We start from the raw sequence: 24,024 nt of genomic DNA, 5'->3' as shown, positions 1-24,024 counted from the left end.
ACACCTACCTTAGCCTTTCCCATGTATTTTATCTCATTTAGAAGTGGAGAAAAGCATTCTGCTTGATGCTAAGTGAATGGGAACCTGACATGGAGATTATCAGAAGAAGCAAAAGCAGGAGAGGGCAATAGAGGCTTAAGCCCAAGTCTGGTTAGCTCCTCTGCAGGCAATACTGTAGCTGGGCTTCAGCCCCTTCTCTCAAGGATGAGAGAGAGAGATCTTGAGGAGAGAAGAAAGAGTGAGGCCGATACAGATAAAAGGCATGATTGTTTTGAAGTTAGAGGAAGAGAGTTGATAGATAGCAAGAGGTGTTGAGGGGAGACTGGAGGATGTGGATTCTGAACCAGGAAGTTAGGAGGACCACTCTTCCCTAATTCTGGTGTGAATGTGTTTAAGGCTCATAAACGCTAAAATCTGGCTTGCCTATATCATCATCATCATAGCTAATATTTGATGATTATACTTTATGAGTCAGTTTTTAAACACTGTGAATGTCTGTGTCTGTGCACGGTGGTGGGGGATGAGGGGAGAGAGAAAGAGAGAAAAAGAAGGGGTGCCTGGGTGGCTAAGTGGGTTAAAGCCTCTGCCTTTGGCGCAGGTCATGATCCCAGGGTCCTGGGATCGAGCCCCACATCGGGCTCTCTGCTCCGCAGGGAGCCCGCTCCCTCCTCTCTCTGCCTGCCTCTCTGCCTAGTTGTGATTTCTCTCTGTCAAATAAATAAAATATTTTTTTAGAGAGAGAGAGAATAGAGAGAGAATCATACTAATAACACTGGCAGAGGTATTATTATGACCTCCCTCTTATAGCTGAAGTAGGGAAAGGATGAAGCAAGGGTCCCGTAACTAGTAAGTCCATCAGCAGTGCTTTCTCCATTGCGTGGTGTTTCTTACTTGGAGGCCCAAGAAAGCTTTATTTCTACTGCTTCAGTATCCTTGCGATGATAAGACGCACAAAGGGGCAAAATAACTGAAGGACTTTATTAAAACTACTTGGAGCCAGAATAGACCCCCAACATATCCTACCTCACATAAGGAAATCAGTGGTCTCATATATCGCAAGCAGGGAGTGGCATAGAATCTATTTATGGGCACTAAGAGGAGAAAGCAGTACCAACCCGTGAATCTCCCTTGTATCAATGGCCTCTGATACAAGCATCAGTTCATCCAGTTAGAAACTTTGTTGAATCAGATCAGGGGAGAGGCTAATAAAGGGAGAGGTGGTGGCCTGGCTCCTTTCTCCCATGTTTTTGTTTTTGTGTTCTACTTCTATGAGCTCGAAAAACAAAGTGGGGCATTCTGAAATCTCTCTTCCTGTCTGATTTCAGCCAAGAGCCTTACCTAATATAGATACAGGCTCTTCTGTGACTTACCGCTCAAATCTGTATCTTGCATCCTTCTTCCTCATTCCTTCCTTCCTTCTATTCTCTAGGGAGTGAGAGAAGGTAGGTATGATAGATGTGACCATTTCCTTTATTTTATTTTATTTTTTTTAAAGATTTTATTTATTTATTTGACCGACAGAGATCACAACTAGGCAGAGAGGCAGGCAGAGAGAGAGGAGGAAGCAGGCTCCCTGCGGAGCAGACAGCCCAATGCGGAGCTCAATCCCAGGACCCTGGGATCATGACCGGAGCCAAAGGCAGAGGCTTAACCCACTGGAGCCAACCAGGCGCCCCTGCATTAGTATTAATAAGTAAATTCATCTAAAGTTTTTATTTTCATGCGTTGTCATAGTTTAACGTTGATACTATACTCACTTCACTAAAAGAGCACATTTGCTGCTGCTGAACCACTTAATTAGGATTAGAATTCTCTTTTTTTCTTTTTCTTTAAAGACTTTATTACACCCCCCTGAATATCTCAACCTGGAACTTTTATTGAGGTAACTGTTTTACAGTTTTTCCTGTTTCTTCATTGGAAATTATTCTAAACAAATATTCTACCTCTAAAGGCATTGCTTTGGGTATATTTTTTTTTTAAAGATTTTATTTATTAATTTTGACAGAGAGAGATCACAAGTAGGCAGAGAGGCAGGCAGAGAGAGTGAGAGGGAAGCAGGCTCCCTTCAGTGCAGAGAGCCCGACGCGGGACTCGATCCCAGGACCCTGAGATCATGACCTGAGCCGAAGGCAGCGGCTTAAACCACTGAGCCACCCAGGCGCCCCTGGGTATATTTTTCAAGAGAATTATTCATTCAATCCAAATTTTCAAGTTTATTTTTATAAAATTGAACAAACCAATTTCTTACGATTTTCCTGTTCCTGTATTAATTTTGTCTTTTCATTTCTTATTTTCTCTACTTTTTTCTTGATTCAGTTTGTCAGTGGCTTATTTATCTTATTGAAAATTTTTTTATTTTGAATTTATTCTATTTTTCTATCTTCTAACTCTTCAGTTTCTGCATTTATTTTTATTTATTTTTTGCATTTATTTTTATTATCTGCTCCTGTTTTCTCGTGACTGGTTGTGTTGTTCTTTTCACTTCATTAGCTTGGTTTTGTTCTTTCCTTTAATTGATTCAAGCAGTGAGGGCCATGAATTCTCTGCTGAGCACTGCCTGAGCTATATCCTAAGACTTTTTTTTTTAATATTTTATTTATTTGACAGAGAGAAATCACAAGTAGGCAGAGAGGCAGGCAGAGAGAGAGGAGGAAGCAGGCTTCCTGCAGAGCAGAGAGCCCGATGTGGGGCTCGATCCCAGGACCCTGAGATCACGACCTGAGCGGAAGATAGAGGCTTTAACCCACTGAGCCACCCAGGCGCCCCCTATCCTAAGACTTTTGATATGTGACTTTTAATTATCATTTTTCTAGAAATTGTTTGCGTTTGTTTTTCTCTCTGATAAAGAAAGAGACAGTTTCTTTAAGTTTCTATGTGGAGAAGTATTTATCTTTTCTGATTTTTGTATTATGATCCAGCTTGTTCCATTATGGTCAGAGAATAGTATCCATATCATATCTAATTTTAGGAACTTATTGAGGCTTTTTGTACCATAATATGTAGCCCATTTTCATTAATGTTTTGCTGAAATGTGAAAAGATGTGTTCCCTAATTTTAACGAAGAAAATTTAATATAGATACATCAGATCTAATTTTATACTGTTGGACTATCTTCTGTGATCATACTTATTTTTGTCCACTGAGAAAAGTAAATTAAAGTCACCTAACCTAACCTAAATTTCTGAATATTTTCCTTGTGTAGCCCTTAATTTCAGCTTTATGAGAGTTGTTTATGTGATATCTAGAACTTAACTGCACATCTTATATATCCATTATGAATTTAACACCTTACATTATAAAGTGCCTTCTTGCCTCACTCAATTTTTTTTCCCATTTTATTTATTTTTTCAGCGTAACAGTATTCATTCTTTTTGCACAACACCCAGTGCTCCATGCAAAACGTGCCCTCCCCATTACCCACCACCTGTTCCCCCAACCTCCCACCCCTGACCCTTCAAAACCCTCAGGTTGCCCCAACCTCCCACCCCTGACCCTTCAAAACCCTCAGGTTGTTTTTCAGAGTCCATAGTCTCTTATGGTTCGCCTCCCCTCCCCAATGTCCATAGCCCGCTCCCCCTCTCCCAATCCCACCTCCCCCCAGCAACCCCCAGTTTCTTTTGTGAGATTAAGAGTCATTTATGGTTTGTCTCCCTCCCAATCCCATCTTGTTTCATTTATTCTTCTCCTATCCCCCTACCCCCCCATGTTGCTTCTCCATGTCCTCATATCAGGGAGATCATATGATAGTTGTCTTTCTCCGATTGACTTATTTCACTAAGCATGATACGCTCTAGTTCCATCCACGTCATCGCAAATGGCAAGATTTCATTTCTTTTGATGGCTGCATAGTATTCCATTCTGTATATATACCACATCTTCTTTATCCATTCATCTGTTGATGGACATCTAGGTTCTTTCCATAGTCTGGCTATTGTAGACATTGCTGCTATAAGCATTCGGGTACACGTGCCCCTTCGGATCACTATGTTTGTATCTTTAGGGTAAATACCCAGTAGTGCAATTGCTGGGTCATAGGGTAGTTCTATTTTCAACATTTTGAGGAACCTCCATGCTGTTTTCCAGAGTGGTTGCACCAGCTTGCATTCCCACCAACAGTGGAGGAGGGTTCCCCTTTCTCCACATCCTCTCCAGCATCTGTCATTTCCTGACTTGTTAATTTTAGCCATTCTGACTGGTGCCTCACTCAATTTTTTTCCATTTTAATTTCACCTTTTTAATAATAGTGACGTGACTTCTGCTTCCTTTTTGTTTGCTGTGCCTTTGCCATCATTTTATTTTTTGCATAAATGAATGGACCTATTTGAGTCACTCTTTTAGGTGTGTTTTTTGCGTATTACAAACAGCAGTTTTTCTTTCAATCTAATCTAAAACTATTTATTTTATATATCAGTTAAGCTCACTTAAATTTTTTTTTAAATATTTTATTTATTTGACAGAGAGAACTCACAACTAGGCAGAGAGGCAGGCAGAGAGAGAGGAGGAAGCAGGCTCCCTGCGGAGCAGAGAGCCCAATGCGGGGCTCGATCCCAGGACTCTGGGATCATGACCTGAGCGGAAGGCAGAGGCTTTAACCCACTGAGTCACCCAGGCGCCCCCACTTAAAATTTATATAGCAAATAGATTCAGTGTAATTTGTAATTTGTAGGTAAAATTATTTTCTGTTAAATATGCTGCTTATATGAGTAATTCTTTTAGAAAATATTTGTGCCTCGTGTTTTCTAAATTGCAGTTTTTCAGATATTTTAAAAGGTGTATATTTGGTGATTGTCTTGATAATTTTATTCTTACATAATACAATTAGTTCCCTCTTTCTTTAGACAGTTTCTACTAGTTATGAACATCATAAAAGTGCTAACCTACATCCTCTCCTCTCCTCTTCCATTTTCTTATTTTTCCTTCCCTTCCCCTGTGGTCATCTGTTTTGTTTCTTAAATTTCACATGAGTAAAATCTTATGGTATTTTTCTTTCTCTTATTGACTAATTTCGCTCAGTGTAATACCCTCTAGTTCCAACCACGTCACTGCAAATGGCAAGAATTCATTCTTTTTGATGGCTGAAGAATATTCCATTGTCTATATATACCACATCTTCTTTATCCATTCATCTGTCAATGGACATCTGGCCTTTTTCCATAGGTTGGCTACTGTGGACATTGCTGCTATAAACACTGGGGTGCAGGTGCCCCTTCGGATCACTGTAGTTCTATCTTCTGGGGTAAATATCTAGTAATGCGATTGCTGGATCATAGGGTAACTCTATTTTTACCCCTACATTTTTAACATAGTTTCAAACTGGCAACATCCAAAGTTAACTCTACCCCCCTTCCAAATAAAACAAAGGCTTTAGAATGTTTTATCTGACTCATTCTCATGTTGTGATTGTTCTACCATGTTCTTAAGTTTCATAGTCATATCTGTTCGTGAATTTTACAGTTATTCTTCATTCCTCATTCTGATTTACCAATATTATAGACAGATATTTTGTTGTTATTGTTTTTGTGTGTGTTTGTGTGTTTCTCATTTTTGTTTCCTGTGTCCCAATTTTTCTTGCTCAATTTAATATGCTTATGTGAGTGGTATAAAAGAAAAACAAATGACAACTACCATATGATGTCACTTTTTATTCATAAGATTGACAAAACCTAAAAAGCTAATTTAACAGCACTCCATGTTGATGAGAATGTGGGGAAACAGATAAATTTATATATTGCTGATGGAACTGTGCATGAACACAACCTTTATGAGGGCAATTCTGCAACATATATCAATATCAGTAATATATATACATACACTTGGACTCAGCAACTCCCCGTTTAGAATTTTACCCTATGGGTATTCTTGCACATGTGCATTATAACGTCTACACAAGGCATTGCTTATACTAGCTAGAGACTTCAAGTAACCTAGCTACCCATCACTAGGAGAAGACAAGCTAAATGAAATCGAGTACTTCCATAAAATAGAATGCTATATAGTCATATATTTCTAAGTATAAAAAAAAGTTCAAAACAGTGAATCTAAGGACTATTTGTAAAAACAGGGAACAAGAACATATTCACAAATTTGCTTAAATATACATGAAATTTCCCTTCATGTATATTTCCCTTAAATATACATGAAGGATAAACATAAAGCTTGGAACATGGACTGTGTGTGCAACGGGTCTTGGTAAACCATGGGAAGGACGGGAGTGAGGATTTCCTCTACATACCTAGTTAGGGCTCTTCAATTTTAAACCCCATTAATATATTTCCTATTCACATAAATATATTTTTAAAAAAGAGACTAACAGGAGGGTAAGCAGAATGAAGGAGTATAAGCAACTCTTTTGAGGAGTTTTGTAGTAAAGCTAGGCAGAGTCCACCTTTTCCAAGCTTTGCGAGCCAGGCAACGTGCCTAAACCTCCATTTTCTCATTCTTAGAACTGATATAGTAATATCTGAACATAGGATTATCTTGAGGAAAAAGTACAAAGTTATACATGAGGCACTTAGCATAGCACTTGAATGATTATTGTTATTGTAATGGCAATTACATGAATTGTAATAATTCATAAGTCCATAAAACTCTAGGTTCAAAACCCAGTATTTCCTACAATCACTAAATGGGCATCAGACTCAATCAGATGGGTGCTTTTTTTGGCTCACTCGGCACCAAAAACCAGGAAGATCTTTGTTTTCCTTACTTCCTACTCCTTTCTCCAAAATTCTGACAACTGCACTCAGTCCCCTCCTGAATCACAACTGCCATGAGAATGGCAAAGGGGCTACCCTACGTGGCTGGGGAATAAAGGACTTGAAATTCAATGCCATTTCCACACTGGGCAAAGCAGATGGGTTGTCTGCGAGCTCCAGAGGAATCTATGAGAGTTTCCTAAGGTTTCCCCTCTCCATTAATACCATCCTTTGGAAAGAGTAAAATATGACCAAATGGGAAAGATGCCAAAGGTAAGTGACAAGAAGGGGAGGTTAAGGGACAGCAAATCAAATGGTGCTGGGGGGGAGGCGGGTGAATGAAAAGAACTAGAACTCGGGAACAGACTAGAATTACTCCTATCTGTGGTTACCAAACAAACCACACTTGTAGGCTTTTGCCAAAGTTCCACACTTTGACCCTCCCGGGAACATTTCCAGAAAGTGTCCCTGACATAAGGTCTACTTGGGAGTTTCCCTCAGATAACCAACTTTCCAGACACCCTAGGATCCTGAGGTCTGCTGCATCTTTCTGATGCCTGTCTGAATGCCTGAGTTTTCTTCCCAGCTCAATCACTGAGTAGCCCTGCAGTTTCAGGCCAGTTTCCCTTTCTATAAAGTAAGATTTGACTGCTTTATTATTTTTAAGATAGCTTGCAGGCTTAAACTATTAGGTGTCATTATATTGAGCCTATCGTCATTACACTGAGGCTATTAACAGATCATCTTCCTGCTTATGGCAACAATTTCCCTAAGGTTGGGACATACAGGAATGATTATTCCCGTTTTATAAATAGAGGAAGGACGTTTGGTTAAGAGGGAAAGGAATTGGGCCAGACTTGTCTCTCTCCACGTGGGTATTTAAGTTCAGTGGTATTTGAGACACAAACACCAGAATGAAGCAAAGGTTTATCTGCATAAGAAAGCTTCCTTCTCTCACTTGGCCCACTCCCAACAGTTACCAGGATGAAAAAAAGAAACCAAAACTGCAAAAGTTCCGGGTAGTTCATTGCTAGAGCTGGAAAGCACCTGGTGTTTCTGGGAACGTGAAAGTTTCTCTTTCCTAGAATAGGAACCTTCAAAGGTAAGTCCCTCCCAAAAGGCAGTAATGCACACAGCTCTGAATTTTCAGTGGTTGGCATGTGGAGGGAGGACCGAGAAGATTTACTCATTTGTGCAACAGACATTTGCTTATTGTCTGCTATGAATCGAGCCCTGTGCCAGGTAGTCGATATAAAACTTAGTAAAATATATAGCTTCCCCCCAGGAACTCATGGTCTAGTGGGAGAACAGAGGGGTGGGGGGATGAGGAGTTTACTACAGGCTGTGAAAGAGGTAAGCCCTGGGGCAACGGAAGCACATGCAAAGGACACTTTCTCCAGACTGAGCTCAGAATGGAAGACCTGACCCAAGTTAAGCCTTGAAGGACTGGGGTAAATCATAAAGGGTGGTTCAGGAAGCAGCAAGAACACACCATATGCAAAGGCGCACAGGCATGAGGAGGGCAGGAAGTTTGCGGTGGGAGCTTAATGCAACAGGGAAGGGTGCTGCAAATGAGCTGCACAACCTCGCATGCTGTGAGGAAGAACTGAGCAAAAAGGAAGGAAGAGCTTGAAGGACTTTACGGAAGTGACGTCATCTTATGTGTCTGCAAAAGAAAAATGACTTCATGAAGAATGGCTGGAAGAGCTGAGCCAATGACGGGGAAACCTCTTTGGTGATGAGATCATCTAAGACTAAATGAAAGTTATAATAACCATGGGACTAGAGAGAAGGCAGCGAATTCAGAGCTCTTTACTGGATCTGAGTATGAATTCAAGATTATGAACACGTGACATCATATAATTTACTGGTTGAGGTTGTGGACTCAGGGGTCAGGCTTGGATTCAGCTCCAACTCCACCCCTGTATAACTTTGGAAAAGTTATTTAACCTCTTTGAGACTCAGTTTCTTCACCTGTAAGATGGGGATAATAATAACCAACCACATAGGCTTAAGGAAAAGGACTAAATATATGATAATGCCTGAAAAACATTTAGCATAGTTCCTATCATATTAAATCTCTATAAATGGTAGATATTACCAGTGTTTTATTAACACTGTTAATTAGGAAACAGTACTCTACCCCTCCATATCCTAGCTTCCCCTAAAATATCAGATATCAGTGTGAAAGGGGAAAGACACAGAAAGGCAACCTCATGAATATTTACATCATACTGGCTAATATTTATCTCGAAGAACAGATTAAGACACAGGTAGCTAACAAAACAGTAGCTATGGTCACCTCTGGGAGGTGAAACAAGGGTTAGTTTTACTTTTCTTTATGTATATGTGCTATTTACATAATAAGGAAAACGTACTTTAAATAGATGTATTATGCCACAATACTCAGCACCAGGGAAATGAGGATCTTAGAAACAGACAGCACCCCTAGTCGGCACACATCCAAACTTCCACCATGTCAATAGCTCTAGGAAAAACTAGCCAGCAGCACAAGCCCAGGGAAACTCCCAGCACGAGCTACTCTGGATCATGGAGATGACCACAGGAAGGGCCCCATGTCGCCGGGCTCTCAGTCCTCCAGGAGCTGCTGCACCAGGCGGGAATAGAGGTCCTGGCCCTCCATGAGCTCTGAGTGCTCCCGCAGTTCACCCTGCCTGAGCACCAGGACCTGGTCCGCACTCTGCACCGTCTGCAGCCTGTGAGCAATCACCAGCACTGTTCGGTCCCTGTGGGATTTCCAGTCCTGCAGCTGAAGAGGGAGGATCATAATGCCTCAGAAGGGTAAGAAGAGGGGCACCTGGGTGCCTCAGTGGGTTAAGGGTCTGTCTTAGGCTCAGGTTATAATCCCGGGTCCTGGGACCAAGCCCTGTATCAGGGGGGCCTGCTTCTCCCTCTCTCTCTGCTGCCCACCCTGCTTGAACTCTTTCACTTGCTCTCGCTCTCTCTCTCTCTAATAAATAAAACCTCTTTAAAAAATAATAAAGAAAAATAAGAGCAGGATGGGCACATGTCACAACTGAGCAATATCTCTTGTGGCACAGGGTAAGGAAGGCGTGAACGATGAGAAAGACGACAGAGTCTGCACTGCCCTTCTCTCTCAGTTGTCCCGTTGTAAAGGGAACTGGGGGAAAGGAGGGGCTGTTCCCACACCCCACACTCTCCATTCCACTCCCCACCCCCTGCAAAAGCACAGATAGTCTTTCTTCCACTAGTGGGCCATTCGTCTTCCTCTGCCCAATTCTGCATACACTGGTCCTTCAACCATGAGCCTTGGGTCCCAATGCCTGCCCCCTCAGGACTCACAGCCTGCTCACACTGGACATCCAGAGCACTGGTGGCTTCATCCAGGATGAGGACTCGTGGGTCCCGCACAAGGGCCCGGGCAATGGCCACACACTGCTTCTGTCCCGCAGCCAGCTGGTTCCCTTTCTCCCCTACATCTGAGGAATCCGAGAAATACCTTTTCTCAGACACAAGTGGCCATGACAGCGTCCTCCCCATGAGCAGGGACAAGCGCACAACTGGTCTTTCCACCAGCACCCATGAGGAGGCATGAGAGCCTACGTCAGGAGGGCAGGGGTGGACAAGAGGGCTCCCAAGAGAGGGAGCATACTACCCCGGGGGCTGTCTCCCAGTCGGGACCGCAACCAGAGAACTCCCGGTGCCGGGGAAGGCCGGAAAGTGGGAGCCAATCACGGGGCAAGGAAACAGCAGACAATCCGCATCCCCAGGAACCTCCTCTTCTGAAGGAGGGTACCTGTATCCAGTCCGTGCTCCAACTCCTGTATGAAGCCGTGGGCATTGGCGGCCTGGGCAGCTGCCATCACCTCCTCATCACTGCAGCTCTTCAGCCCGTAAGCAATGTTGTCCCTCACAGAACCGGAGAAGAGCACAGGCTCCTGCCCCACCGAAGTCACCTGCGCAGAGGGGATGGGAGCAGGGGACGGTGTGTTAAGCCCCCGTGGCAAGGATCCTCTTTTCCTCCTGGTCTAGCTCCCTTAGAATGGACTCCTTGGGTTTCTTCCCACGGATCTCCCGTGCTCTCTGCACATGCTTCTTCCCTCCTATGTCCTGTCCCTCTTCCTCACCGCACCCGCTCTGCCCACCACCACCCACCTGTCGGTGCAGGTAGCAGTGTTCGTACTCGGAGATGGGCTTCCCATCCAGCAGCAGCCGTCCCCCGGTGGGCTGGTACAGATTCTGCAGCAAGGCAGCCACTGTGCTCTTCCCGGACCCATTGGGCCCCACCAGAGCCGTCATCTCACCAGGGCGGAGAGTGAACGTCAGCCCCTAGAAAAGCCGAGAAACAGTCAGAGGCTTGCCCCGAGGCCCTTGCCTTCTGGTTCTGTCGGGGGTGGGGGGGGGGGGTGAAGATCAACCTCTCAGCGACAAAGGATCTACTACAGGCCGTGCCGCCTGGGAGCCGAGGTCCGGGTTCCCTCCCTGCTGCCCCTCTCAGGCACCTTGAGCACAGGCTGGTCCGGGCGGTTGGGATAAGCGAAAGAGACATCTTGGAATTCCACCAGCCCCCGCAGAGTGGGAGGGGCCAGCGTCCCAGGCGGAGGCAGCTTTGGCTTCCGATCCAGGTACTCAAACACCTTCTCCGCAGCCCCGACGTTGCTGAGCATATCGCCGCACATGTAAACCAGGGTCTGGAAAACAGGAACGGAGGGGTCAGCTCCCCAAATGCAGAAACCAGCTCCCCAGCTCCTCACACGCTCCCTGCCACACTCTGTCCAGGTCAGGCTTCTCCTCCCCTCATCCGAAAAGGATTCCCTCCCCCTAAATGCGATTCAGTTGGAATTTAAAGGCAACCCAAGGCCCCAGCGAGCCAATCTGCAACGTAAAGGATAGAGAGGTCCTTACAGCGCTAATTCTCTCCCCAGACCCTCCAGTTCCCGCTCCGCATTACTTGTGCACTCTCCCCTCCTGTTTTGCCTAACTGGACAGGGAGCTCCTTAAAAGCAGGCACTGTGCCCACCTCATCTCTGCCACTCTAGCCACCAGAGTGCCTAGCACAGCTCTCCATACATGAAAGATGCTTCACAAATATGTAGGAAAATTATAAAATAACCACCAAGGTGAAGTAGCTATTTTTGAAAACTGGTAAAGCTAGGGAAAGACCCAAATGCTATTCTGCCTTTCCTACTCAAACTGTACCACTGGGTTACCAAAGAGTGGACCAGGGTAAGTCTCCCTGGATAGATGTATTCCAGCTAATAAGTGGAGGAATGGTAGTGTCACCGTCTTGCAAGCCCTAATGATTTGAATGGATCTAGGCATTGAGCATTAATGGCTGATGCTACCACAGACATACATGAGAGAGATAAATGTACTATAGACACATACGTTACATGTATGAGACAAGTGGAAATATAATCCCTGTATTTGATAAATTTTAGGAACTACTGTTACACTTTTGTGGTGTAATAGGTGTTTCCTGGTTATATTTTTTAAATATTTATGTTTTAGAGATATGCCCTGAGGCATTTACAGATAAAACTATATCTTGAATTTGCTTCAAAATAATATGGGTGAAGGTACAGTTGAAACAGAATGGCCATGAGTTGATCATTTTAAAGCAGGTGATGCGTACATGCAGGTTCATTATAGTTCACCTTTTTTGTTGTTGGCATAAATTTGAAGTTCTCCATAATACAGTGAGTTGGGGGTTAGTTTGGTTTGTATTTTTAAGGGGCTCAAAAAAAGGCCAAGGGCCAGAGGTCAGAGAGAAAACTGGGGGGGTGGGGGTTGGTGAGAGTATGTCCAGGTTCCTGACTCACATGCACATAATGGCCCATGTCCTCCTCATACAGCAGGAAGGAGAGCAGCCCGCCTTGCGTGAGGTCCCCAGCCAGGATCTGCTGCACCCCACAGTTCAGCATCAGTACTTGCATTCCCAAGTGCACCATCTGCTGGGCGAGAAGAAAGCCCTGAAAAAGAGTCCACCACACAGAGCAGCGGGGACCCCACTGCCTTCCCTGTCCCTTTCTGGCTCCTACCCCCAGCCACACAGCCTCCTCACCCTCCGAAAGAGTACGTAGAGGGCACGTTCCAGGTCTCGTCGCCACCACAGCTGCCTGCACCGTTCCAGGGCCTCCTTATAGAGACAGATCTCCTGCGCCTCGGCTCCAAAACTGCGCACCGTCTGCAGCCCTCCAACGGCCTCCCGCACCACCTGTCCTGCTTTAGCCAGAGCATTTTGGATGTCCAGAAGCAGGGCCTGCAAAAGTGGGCGGGGGGTGTGGGATATAAGGGGCTGATGGAGCAGAGGACAGGAGACCTCCACCCCATTGTCCCATCCCCATCCTGGGGATGCTCCCCCAAGCTACCTAAAAATATCTAACTGTCCTTTTCCCCTCTTCCTTACATTTCTTTCCAGAAGAACTGAGAGTAGAGAGGGAGGGAACAAAATGTTACTGAGCTCTTACTGCCAGGTAGTGTAGGGAATACAGGCTCCTTCCTTTGCTCCTTCATTTAGGGGAATTCATACCATTCACAGTGTCTGAATGAAACCAGAAGGGATCATTTTCCTAAAGGGCCACAGCTAGTTAACAAAAGGTGGGGATGTAACTGAACGTGAGTGCTGTGAAGTGTGTAAACCTGGTGATTCACAGACCTGTACCCCTGGGGAGAAAAATACATGATATGTTTATAAAAAAAAAAAAAATTGGAAGGGGAGGCAAACCATAAGAGACTATGGACTCTGAAAAACAACCTGAGGGTTTTGAAGGGTTGGGGGTGGGAGGTTGGGGGAACAGGTGGTGGGTAATAGGGAGGGCACGTATTGCATGGAGCACTGGGTGTTGTGCAAAAACAATGAATACTGTTACACTGAAAAAATAAAAAAAAAAAAAAAATAAAACGGATAAAAACCTAAACCAGAGCTAAAACCATAAAACTCTTAGAAGAAAACTTCAGGGCAAAGCTTCATGACACTAGATTTGGTGATGATTTCTTGGAATAACACAAAGCACAGCCAACAAAGAAAAACTGGTCTTCATCAAAATTAAAAACTTTTGTGGGAGAAAACATTTCCAAACCATGTATCTGATAAGGGGCTAATATCCAGAATAGTGAAAGAAGTCCTACAACTCAACAAGTAAAACACAAACCAATTTTAAAAATGAGCAAAGAACTTAAACAGACGTTTCTCCAAAAAAGATATCGATAGATATGGCCAACAAGTCCATGAACAGATGTTCAACACCACTAGTCGCTAGGGAAAGGCAAATCAAAACCACAGTGAGCTATCACCTCATAAAAATTAGGATGGCTGCTATTTTTTAAAAAGCGCTGCATATTCGTATACAGCAGAATTTTACTCGGCCATAAAAGAGAAGGAAATCCTGCCATTTGCAACAACTGAACCTGCCCAGGATGGAACTTGAGGGCATTATGCTAAGTGAAATCAGCCAGAGAGAAAGAGGAATACTGTGTGATCTCATTTATATGTGTCATCTAAACAAACAAACAAAATTTCATAGGAAAAGAGATCAGGGCACCTGGGTGGCTCAGTGGGTTAAGCCTCTGCCTTCAGCTCAGGTCATGATCTCGGGGTCCTGGGATCGAGTCCTGCATCGGGCTCTCTTCTCCGCAGGGAGCCTGCCTCATGCTCTCTCTCTGCCTGTCTCTCTGCCTATTTGCAATCTCTCTCTGTCAAATAAATTCTTTAAAAAAAGAGAGAGAGAGAGAGAGATCAGATTTGTAGTTATAAGAGACCAGAGTAAGGGGTGGGGAATGGACTGGAGGAAAGTGGTCAAAAGGTACAAACTTCAAGCTGTAAGCTAAATAAGTACGGGGGGATGTAATAAAGAAGAAACAAACAAGAAACAAACAGAAGATAAGTGCTGGAGAAGAAGGTGGAGAAACCGAAACCCTTGTGTATTGCCAAGGGGAATGTCAAAAGGTGCAGGCGCCGTGAAAACCATTATGGCGGTGATCTTCCAAATATTAAAAACAGAATTACCATAACATCCAGCAATTCTGCATCTGGGTATATCCCCAAAAGAACTGAAAGCAGAGACTTGAACAAATATTTGTACACCCATGTTTACAGTAGCATTATTCACAATAGCCAAAAGGTGGAAGCAACCCAAGCATCCGGAAAGAGACGAATGGATTAACAAAACACGCATCAATGGCATATTAGCCTTAAATAGGAAGAGAATTCTGATATGTGCTACAACAGGGATGAACCTGGAGGACAGTACACTAAGTGAAATAAGCCAATCACAAAAAGACAAATACTGCATGATCCCACTTACATGAGATACCTAGAGTAATCAGATTCATGGAGACAGGAAATAGACCCGTCACTGCCAAGGGCTGGGAGGAGGGGAAATGGGGATTTATTATTTAATAGGTACCAAGTTTCATCGTGGGAAGATGGAGACAGTTTCTGGAGATGGATGGTGGTGATCCTTGCACAACAATGTGAGTGTACTTAATGCCACTGAATGGCAAAATAAAAAATAGTAAAAATGGTCAATTTTATGTTATGTAAACTTTACTACCACTTTTCTAAAAGAAAAAGAGAGAAAGCAGAACTGATACTGCACTTTTCTACTTTCTCTACACTCCACCCAAATTGATTTCCCCTGATTAGAAAGGGGAAAACTCTAACTAAAGTCCTCCAAGACAGCATTTTTAATCTTTTTGTGGGGAAGGTAGGCCCAGACTCCTTTGAGAATCTAGTAGGAAGTTATCCTGTTTCCAGAAAAATGCTCCCTCTTCTTCTCCCACTCTCCTTTCCCTCTCACAAACACACACACACACACACACACACACACACACACACACACACACACACACACTTACATAAAATCCCAGGGGACGGGACCCTTCTCAAGCCTGTCAGAGCTACTGCTCTGGAGGCTGGAAGAGAAGACCTCTAGGATAGCTTCTTCTGCCCTGGGGATTCCCTAACATCCCCACATACCTGATGGCGGACATCGTACACTTTTTGAGCTGTTATTGCCAGAGGCACCTTGAGCAGAGAGAGGAGGGCCAGCCGGGGGGACAGTCTGAGCATGAAGCCATACAGTCCCACCACTTTGACCAGGCTTCGCAAGAGCACGTTGGCGTTCAGAGCAAGCCAGCAGCTCATCAGTTTGGTATCTGAGCTCAGTCTCGAATGCAGCTCCCCTGGGAAGGACAGAGCCAGTGAGGAAACCATGTGTAAAGCAGAACACCCAGAGACTGCCCCCACCGACCGTCTCCACTGACACAGCCCCCTCTTCTAAACACACCCCCTCACTTGCAGAGACCAGTGGAGACGACCTCACTACCCCATCCCAAAAGAGAGCTCAGCAGCTCCTCACCCTGGCACCATGGGTGTAGGTGGGAAGAGAGACTGTTTACAGGCTGGAGGGTAACTGAGAGGCAAGAAATGTCCAGGGGAATCCCAGACCTGGACTCCAGGCCCCACCTGTCTTAGTATCCTGGAAGAAACTGAGGTCCTGCCGCAGAAGGGAGGAGAAAAGCAGCTGCCGGACCCGCACGTTGACCCTGGACATGGTGAAGATGAAGCAGCTCCCTCGGCAGCCGGCACACAGTGAGCTATGGATGAGGGAAGGAACAGGGAACGGGGATGAAGAGGACACAGGTGCCCAGAGGGAGGGGACGAGTAAGAGAAGCAGAGGAGAAAGCACAGAATGAAAAGAAATACAACGTTGGAGAAAGTGCACCATGAGAGGCAGAAGAGAAGCAGAGAGAGAGAGGGAGACAAGGAGAGGGACAGGAACAAACAGAGGCAGGAAAAACAGGACAGGGAGAGCTAGATGTGGGAAGAAAATCATAACATATACAAATTCACGAGTATCTATGGAGCTCACTCCATGCTAGATGTAGGGAAGACCATAATAGAAACTAAGAGATTTGGGCACCTGGGGGGCTCAGTGGGTTAAAGTCTCTGCCTTCAGCTCAGGTCATGATCTCAGGGTCCTGGGATGGAGCCCTGGCATTGGGTTCTCTGCTCAGCAGGGAGCCTGCCTCCCTCTCTCTCTGCCTGCCTCTCTACCTACTTGTGATCTCTCTCTCTCTCTCTCTCTCTGTTAAATAAATAAATATTTTTAAAAAAAGAAGAAAATGAAGAAATATCAAGAGAAATAGCTTATGGTCCTGCCTGACCCAGAGCCCACCTTCTTCGTTACTGTTCCTCTACCCTCCCCCTCCGTCTCAGTCTCTTGCCTCCCCACCCCAAAGTCCTCCTTTCTACTTTACTCTGGGAACTGCAGCAATGAATTCCCTTGCCCACCTCTTCTCTGGAGCCCCAGAGACATGCTGTTCCCTCACCTCTATTGTCCTGGAGTTGAGAATTCCTCTTAGGCCAACCATTTATACAATAAAATTTGAAGGAAAAATGGGAAAGATAGAAGCAAGTATTTCACAAAATATGGTTTCCATGTTTAGAAGGCTGTTGGGATAGTCAGACATAAAATGAGGAGGGTTTGAACTCTAGCAATTACCATGAGAATGGCCAGAAAAGAGCCATAGGAGGAACACTTTGAAAGCAGAAAACGGTGGGGCTAGTGTCTGAACATCAGAAAGGCATCAACGGTACTGACGGAGCCTAGGACCTGGTTGTTTCGTACGTGGGAATAAAAGAGGGAGCCACTTTCAAGAAGACCAGGAGGGAGTATGATACATTTGAAGGTCTGGGTATATGGAGTGTGAGATGACAGCGGGTTGTCCAATGGCCGTGTCAAGAAGACAGGTGAACTACAAGACTAGAGCTGGGCGTAGAAATATGGGTCTGGGAGTCACTTCCGAGGAGCTGGCTTCAGCAAACAGTAGCAAGTATGGATTGGAAGCATAATGTTGGGTAAATAGGGTGAATGAAAGAATGAGTGGCTGAGAGTGTGAAACAGAACGGTGAATAAACACTTTCACACATATTCTGGTTTAAGTACTTTATGCTTCATGTACTAAAGGCTCTGAAAACAGAGTCAGGAGATGGAGGGTCCCCGTCAAGATGCGAGGCTAGCAAATGAACCCAATTAAGCATCACCTACCTGCCGACCGAGAAGAGACACATGAAAAAGATGGCGCTGGCAAAGGCATCAGGGTCAAAATCACCTCTCAGGATGTCAATGACATGACCCGAATAGTAAGGGATGAATGTCTCACCTGAAAGTGGCATGGAGGAGAACAGATGAACATGCTGGCACCAAGGACCTTCGCCCACCTCCGATTCCCAGCGCCCCCTTCCGGACTCACCCAACACGGCAACAATAAGGAAGCAGAAGGCTGCAATGAGATAGGGCACGTCTGGCCAGGAGAGCTTCAGCAGCCTCCACATCAAGTCTGTGTTGTTCTCCTGGCCCTGCTTCCTCTCCTCGGCTCCTGGGGAGCTCAGCAGAGCCCACATGGCCCAGCTTAGCCACGCAGCCCCATACCCCACCAGCAGCCAGCTCCAGGGGGCTGAAGCCACTCTGACTGGGGGAGCACTCAAGGCCCCTGGGACCAGGGCCCTCAGGGAAAGAAACAGCGGGGTCCCCAGGCAAAGCGGGGGCAGCAGTGTTCCCACCAATCCCAGGAGTCCTCCCACCTTTAGCAGCCACCAGAGCCCTCCAAGTCGCAGGGTCCCCTCCAGCCAAAGGCCTGGAAGCCCCGGGGGAAGGAGAGCCCCCAGTGTCCCCTGAAGCAGCCAGAGGAGAGCCAAGTCCGCCAGCAGCAGGAAGGCGCAGGGTCTCAGGTCAGAGAACCGCATGGTGTTATCTAGGGGGAGAAGAGGAATTACGGAGGTGGGGTCCCAATCCTTGCCCTATGCTCACCACCCCGACTCCGCTCAACCCGTCCGTCAGCTTCTCAATTTACCCACCCCTACCCTGAATGATCCCCTGGGTCCCCGGTGCCCATCACTACGGCCGGCTTATGACAGAAGGCATTCTGCCCGTCGTAGGGAGCCTCAGCCTTTAAAAAAAGAAGAAGACAAAAAAAAAAAAAATCCCGTGATTTCCCCCCCCCCCCGCCCCGCCCTACGCCCAGCCCGCAGCCACCTCCACTGAGTTCCGAAGAGCCGCCCCGCGGTCCCCGCCTGGCTCCCTCGCACTCTCCGGGAGGCCAGAGGGCCGGGGGCGGGGGGGCGGCAGCGGGGTGCGGGGGGTGCGAATGGGTGGCGGGTTGGGATGCTTCGGCTAGCGCTCCCGGCTCCGGGCCGCGCGAACTCACCCGCGGCGGCTTCGGGACTGCAGCTCCGGGGGGCTTTCGTCTCCGTGCTGAGCACCGAGCTCTGAAATCGGCTCGCCCTGGCTCTCCTTCGTTTTCCCCTTCTGTCTGCCGGCGACACTCTGCAAGCGGGGGCGTCCCGGCGCCCGCCGCTTTCGCTTTCGCTTCCCTAGACCGAGCCCCGGTTTCGGGCAGGGCGGCCACCAGCAGGGGACGCGCGACACCTGCCGCCCGCGGAAGCCCAGTGCCAACCCCGGCGCACACGCGACGCGCCCCGCCCCTCAGGGAGCTTCTTGCACTTAGCAACGATGCCTCTGGAGCAGAAAACTCCTGCAAAGTGTTTTAAGTTCATTAATTAAAACAAAGCTCTTTGAAGGAATGAGATGTTTTATATTTGGAGAACCAATGGATTTTCTTGCCTTGAGCTCTGATCCTATTTTGAGAAAGAACTGCCTCTTCCTCTATCCTCAGCTCAAGTTTTAAAGTCTGGGATCAAACCCGAGCCAGATTCTGAGCTAGAGACACTCAGGACTTCTCCTAAATAGAAGGTCCCAGACACTTTGACCGGAGCCTCAGTATGTTTCCACTTACACAAATTTTGAGCGGAAATGTCCTGATTCTTTACCTTCACCCGCCCTCCTCAACAAAGCCCCCTGGGCAGAGCACAAGTTCACGTCCCTCTAGGTGTGTGTTTCATATTATGTCTTGGGGCACCTCGGGCGTATGAGGAGGATGCACTTTGTTTCCTGGTTTGTTTTAACACTGATTAAGGGGTAAACAGGATTCTATAGGTCCTGCCTGACCCAGAGCCCACCTATGGAACATGCTGGTTTGTTTATTCCAGAAGTAACTCTTCAGGTTGAAACTACCTCCCAACTCAATATACCCCCAAAGGAAGGATCACTTGGATTCCAAACCACCTGTTTGAAATGTTACTGGTATGTTTACCAATGAGGCACTTCTAGTTTAAAGGGGGGAGATGTATTAAAATTATTATTATTATTATATGGGGCCTTATTATATTATATAATATAAATATATATTATATATTATATTATTATAAATTATTATTATTATTAAAATTTCTCCAAGCTTGCCATTCTGAGATTTGGAGATAAGGAGACTCTGTCCTTAATGGAAACAAAAGCTCCCTGTTCAGCTGCTAATTGCTTTCAAGTTTTTTCTTTAACTAACTTTCCCTAAGAGGGGACATTGTCTATGCTCCTTGCATGATTCAGAAAAACTCATTATGCCTTTCTCATTTTCCTAACTTTTTCCTCATATTTCCCTTTCCAAGGAGGGAGTCCTCTTTAGTCATGGTCCTGTCATCTTGCAATTAATTGAGCGTGACATATCATGAAATTGAACCCCTAATGTCCATCTCTGCATTCAATATCCAGTGTCCCCAAAATGTTATTTGAGTAAATGTACCACATTTCCAATCACCATAAACACGTGAGGTGGCAGCTTTTTCATCTGATTCTACAACGTCAAAAACAAGTCGTTCTAGTAACCCGCTCCCAGACACACAAACCATTAACAGCGAACCATACGGGAGTCTTCAGTTTGCGTTCCTATAAAAAGGACCCTAACCTAAATTAAATGGCAAATATGTGTCTACAGACCTTGACCGGCCTTCCTGAGCGCACGGAGGGACAAGTGTGGAAGGAAAACCCAACAGAAATATTTGGTGAGGCCCCATTTCTTAGGTTGGGGCTCAGGTCTGTTCTCAGGGAAAGCCTCTCTATTTCCTGCCCCCACCCCACAACGGCCCCAGCCCCAAGTCCACTCAGCAGCAACACAGAGGCATTTATAACCATTTTCTTTTATTGCGCTTAGTGGGGCACCCAAAATGTGGGGTAGGGGGAATGCTTCTTGAAACAGAGAACACACAAAAGGATAAACTCCACCCTATTCACACTGCCCACTGGTTCTCTCCCTTGGGGCTCAGGTTAAGGCTCCCCTCTCCTCGGGAGTGTAAACTAGCCCAGATTCCTGAGTTGGCCAGACTGTGCCAGAAAAGGCGTGCTCAGTCACGGCTGTTACTGACTGGTCTCCCGATACTGGTGCAGCAGGTCACTGACATCTCTACTTTCCACTTTCACCCAACCATCCTCCTTCATGTGGTACACTGTGGGCAGATGAGAAAGAACAGGGAGTCACCATTCACTCCAGCAAGTTCCTGTTCATGCGTTCTGTGGAAGGTGACAATAACATACTCCCAAACACACGCTCAACAAATACTTCATCACTGAACTTCAATGCCCCTCTTTGGATGCTGAAAACCTCCTTCCCACACCTGGGCAGCTCAGTAGGTTAAACGTCTGACTCTTAGTTTGGTCTCAGGTCAAGATCTCAGGATCAAGAGATGGAGCCTGCATCAGGCTCCGCGCTCAGCAGGGAGTTTGCTTGAAGTTTCTCTCCTTCTGCCCCCTCCTCCCACCCCCATGCATGCTTGCTCTCTCTTTCTCAAATAAATAAATAAATCTGAAAGAAAGAGAGAAAGACAGACAGACAGAAAGAAAGATTCTTCCCTACCATTTTATCTCATCTAACTCTCCCAATCTCAAATCCCCTTTCCCCATCTAGGGATGTGGCAGCACGGGTCTCTTACTGTTGACAACACCTCCGGAATAGCTGTCTCGGTGGGTGGCGTAAACAATAGCCTTGCGGCCCAGCTCATAGGCTTCTTCAGGACTAAGATCAGGTCGATAGCCGCTATCCATGACCCCATAGGCATAGCAGTTCCCACTGCCAGTGGAGAACATACTTCCTGAGAGCCGAGTCCCATCTTCGCTTACATAGTAGAGTCCAGGACCCTACAGGAAGCAAGAAGTTCCCCATTAGAGTTGGAGAGGGGGTTTTTAATAACATACAGGTTCAAATGTGAGCCATAGAAAGTGGATAAAAGAATAAGCATTACCCAGGAACATTTGAACCAGCATTTTAGTAACAATCATAGAACTTCAGGGGGAAAAAGTTGGAGTCAGCTATTTTATCCAAAAGAACAAGCTTACGGAAAAATGGTCCACCTCTGGACCCAGAAATAGTCCATGGGTATGCTGGAACAGTCCTATAACCTGGGGAATCAGTCTCTCACCTGTCATGGGAAAATAGGAAGACTGGAGAGCACCCACCTTCTTATCCCAGCCACAGATCATACTGCCCATGGAGAGGTTCATGCCCCGGTACTGGAACACCATGTTGGAGAGCAGTTTGGAGGCTGCTGACACTGAGATACGCTCCCCATTCCTCAGATAGTACAGCCTGGGTACAACAGGGTGGTGGGGGCAGTGGACTCAGAGGGGACAGGAGAAGTCTAGCTCTCGGAGAGCAGCCTGCTTGATGTGCAGGAAATAATTAAAGAGATAAGCATTTGAGAAGAATGGTTTGGTAGGATCTAAGGATCAGGGAGAGATTCGGAATTTAAAGTATCTAAACCACACAAAGAAATCCTAGTAAATGACACCATCCCACCAGGGTTTATGACATCAGTGCTAAATAAGTGACAACTTATCTATCTGGCTTATTGGCAAGAGCACAGGCTGAGATTTGGGAGAAGGTTTTCGAATCAACAGAAGGCTGTTTTGTGAAATGCTACATTAACACCAACATGCTACGTTAGCCCCGGGGGAAAGGATGAGGAACAGTGATCTGGGGGTTCCAGGATCCACCATTGACCCCTGGGCTTAGGAGGGGGATAGGAGGCCTGGCCTACCTGCACTCCTTGGCCAGCAGTCGCTCCCAGTACAGACAGTCCGCTGCACAACCAGACATGGTCCCAAGCAGGTAAGGGTTAATCTCAATCACCTTGTTAACCCTTGTGCTGGCTGGAAGGAGATGGAGCTTTGAGAGAGTTGGATGGACCCCACAGCTCTCACTGTGTATCCAAAATTAGTATCTGCTTCTGCTTTGATGCAGATGTGGGCCTCCTGCTGAGAGAGGGGCCCAGCTCCCCAGATTCCGCCTGCTGGCACACACACATACACACTCACACACACACACACACTCACCTATGTAACTCCCAGCCGTAGCCCGAGAATCCACTGCCACAATCACTCCTTGCTGGAACTTGAAGGCCAGAGTGGTAGTGCCATGGTTCATCTCAATCTGAACATTCCTTTCACCATTCCCACCAAGGGACTGGAAGAATTCAGTGGGCTAATTAGAGAGAAGAGGTAGACAAAGGGGCACTGAAAACTTCTGAAACACAAGGCTCCAGAAAAAGTTTCACGAGAGTCTGGGAGTGAGGAGATGGGCAGAAACTCTCCAACCATGAATAACCGAAAGAGTTAATAACCAATCTCTACCAGGATCTGACTTGGGAGAAGGAAAAGAACAAGCACATGACACCAATCTCTTCCATCTTCCAGCACAATAGATATGAAAGGAAATAAATATTCACCATAAGTAAACATTTTAAGGGCGACTTTAATGCGCTTTTTCTTTCCATTCATAGGTCATTTAACACTCACAACACGTTTTGTTAATAATATCCTCATTTTACAGAAGCGATACCCCAAACCTAGACAAGTGATTGAGCCAGGACGCACAACAGTGAGTGGCTAGAGGAGGCTAGCAAAGTTCCCAAGGCCCATGAGAGCCCCGGGAGAAAGGTTTTGTGATTCATGATCCATGTGTGAGGCAGAACTGGCTGGAAAGCTCTCTTGTCTCCCTCCACCACACCTCTAACTTTGCCCTAATCTGTACTTTCTAATCCTCAGGCAGGCGATCAGTCCCTGAGTCCCACGTGTCCTCCTCCCTGGCACGGGGCCCTGGACGGGGTTCTCCTTCATTAAAGGATGGCCCCCTCTGGGTAGTCTCAAGGGGGACTCTCCCTTCCTCTGTGCCCTCCTCCCCGTCTCCCCCTCGCCGGGGATTCTCTTTACAACCTGACCTGCATTCCCCGCGGGAAGGCGAACTCCGGAGACCGCAGAGAGAAGCTGTAGTGTCCAGGGTCCGAGCGAAACTGGCTTCCCAGCGTCGGGACAGCGCAATCCTTCCACTGCCCTCGGGGGGCTCCGCACACCTCCAGCAACGCCATTGTCGCCTGGACCCAGAAACCGTCGGAGGAGGAAGCGAAAGCGAAAGCCCTCAGCCTTAAGTGGAGGGAACCAGAATTTTTTTTCCACATCCC

At 46.3% G+C, this 24,024-nt stretch overlaps 2 protein-coding genes across 4 annotated transcripts; both read right to left on the bottom strand.

Annotated features, from left to right (window-relative positions):
• Positions 1-5,627: 5,627 nt before the first annotated feature.
• On the bottom strand, positions 5,628-19,152 carry TAP2 (transporter 2, ATP binding cassette subfamily B member). Of its 3 annotated transcripts, none has more exons than XM_046005064.1 (12): positions 18,891-19,152; positions 17,937-18,437; positions 17,732-17,846; positions 16,147-16,277; positions 15,658-15,863; positions 12,742-12,939; positions 12,500-12,628; positions 11,180-11,368; positions 10,833-11,006; positions 10,474-10,633; positions 10,031-10,156; positions 5,628-9,465 (listed from the first exon to the last, which is right to left on the bottom strand). In XM_046005064.1, the coding sequence occupies exons 2-12, from the start codon at positions 18,427-18,429 to the stop codon at positions 9,362-9,364; spliced, it is 2,025 nt and encodes a 674-aa protein (XP_045861020.1). In that variant the 5' UTR covers positions 18,430-18,437; positions 18,891-19,152; the 3' UTR covers positions 5,628-9,361. The 3 variants fall into 3 exon arrangements, with proteins under 3 accessions (XP_045861020.1, XP_045861018.1, XP_045861019.1); XM_046005062.1 differs by having other exon boundaries at positions 10,020-10,156; positions 18,891-19,148; XM_046005063.1 differs by lacking the exon at positions 18,891-19,152 and adding an exon at positions 18,547-18,843 and having other exon boundaries at positions 10,020-10,156.
• A 1,544-nt stretch (positions 19,153-20,696) lies between these two features.
• PSMB8 (proteasome 20S subunit beta 8) lies at positions 20,697-23,968 on the bottom strand. The gene is made up of 6 exons (XM_046005065.1): positions 23,785-23,968; positions 22,901-23,048; positions 22,606-22,717; positions 22,025-22,154; positions 21,502-21,706; positions 20,697-21,018 (listed from the first exon to the last, which is right to left on the bottom strand). Exons 1-6 carry the CDS (start codon positions 23,929-23,931, stop codon positions 20,930-20,932), a joined length of 831 nt encoding a protein of 276 aa, XP_045861021.1. The 5' UTR covers positions 23,932-23,968; the 3' UTR covers positions 20,697-20,929.
• Between the last annotated feature and the right edge of the window lie 56 nt (positions 23,969-24,024).

The sequence above is a fragment of the Meles meles genome, chromosome 5, assembly GCF_922984935.1.
Source record: "Meles meles chromosome 5, mMelMel3.1 paternal haplotype, whole genome shotgun sequence".
NCBI classification, from domain to species: Eukaryota; Metazoa; Chordata; class Mammalia; order Carnivora; family Mustelidae; genus Meles; species Meles meles.
Note: the sequence above shows the minus strand (reverse complement) of the source record. Positions and strands in the feature narration are given on the sequence as shown.

Bases quoted from the DNA above. Each gene is read 5' to 3' on its own strand.
- TAP2 (XM_046005062.1), bottom strand. From the start codon at position 18,429: ATGCGGTTCTCTGACCTGAGACCCTGCGCCTTCCTGCTGCTGGCGGAC. The intron at 10,157-10,473 runs GTACCCTCCTTC...CGGATTCCTCAG, and splicing joins GGAGCACGGACTGGATACAG to ATGTAGGGGAGAAAGGGAAC. The intron at 9,466-10,019 runs GTGAGTCCTGAG...CTCCCTCTTCAG, and splicing joins ATGTCCAGTGTGAGCAGGCT to CTGCAGGACTGGAAATCCCA.
- PSMB8 (XM_046005065.1), bottom strand. From the start codon at position 23,931: ATGGCGTTGCTGGAGGTGTGCGGAGCCCCCCGAGGGCAGTGGAAGGAT. The intron at 22,718-22,900 runs GTGAGTGTGTGT...ATCTCCTTCCAG, and splicing joins TACGGCTGGGAGTTACATAG to CCAGCACAAGGGTTAACAAG. The intron at 21,019-21,501 runs GTAAGAGACCCG...ATCTGCCCACAG, and splicing joins TTCCGGAGGTGTTGTCAACA to TGTACCACATGAAGGAGGAT.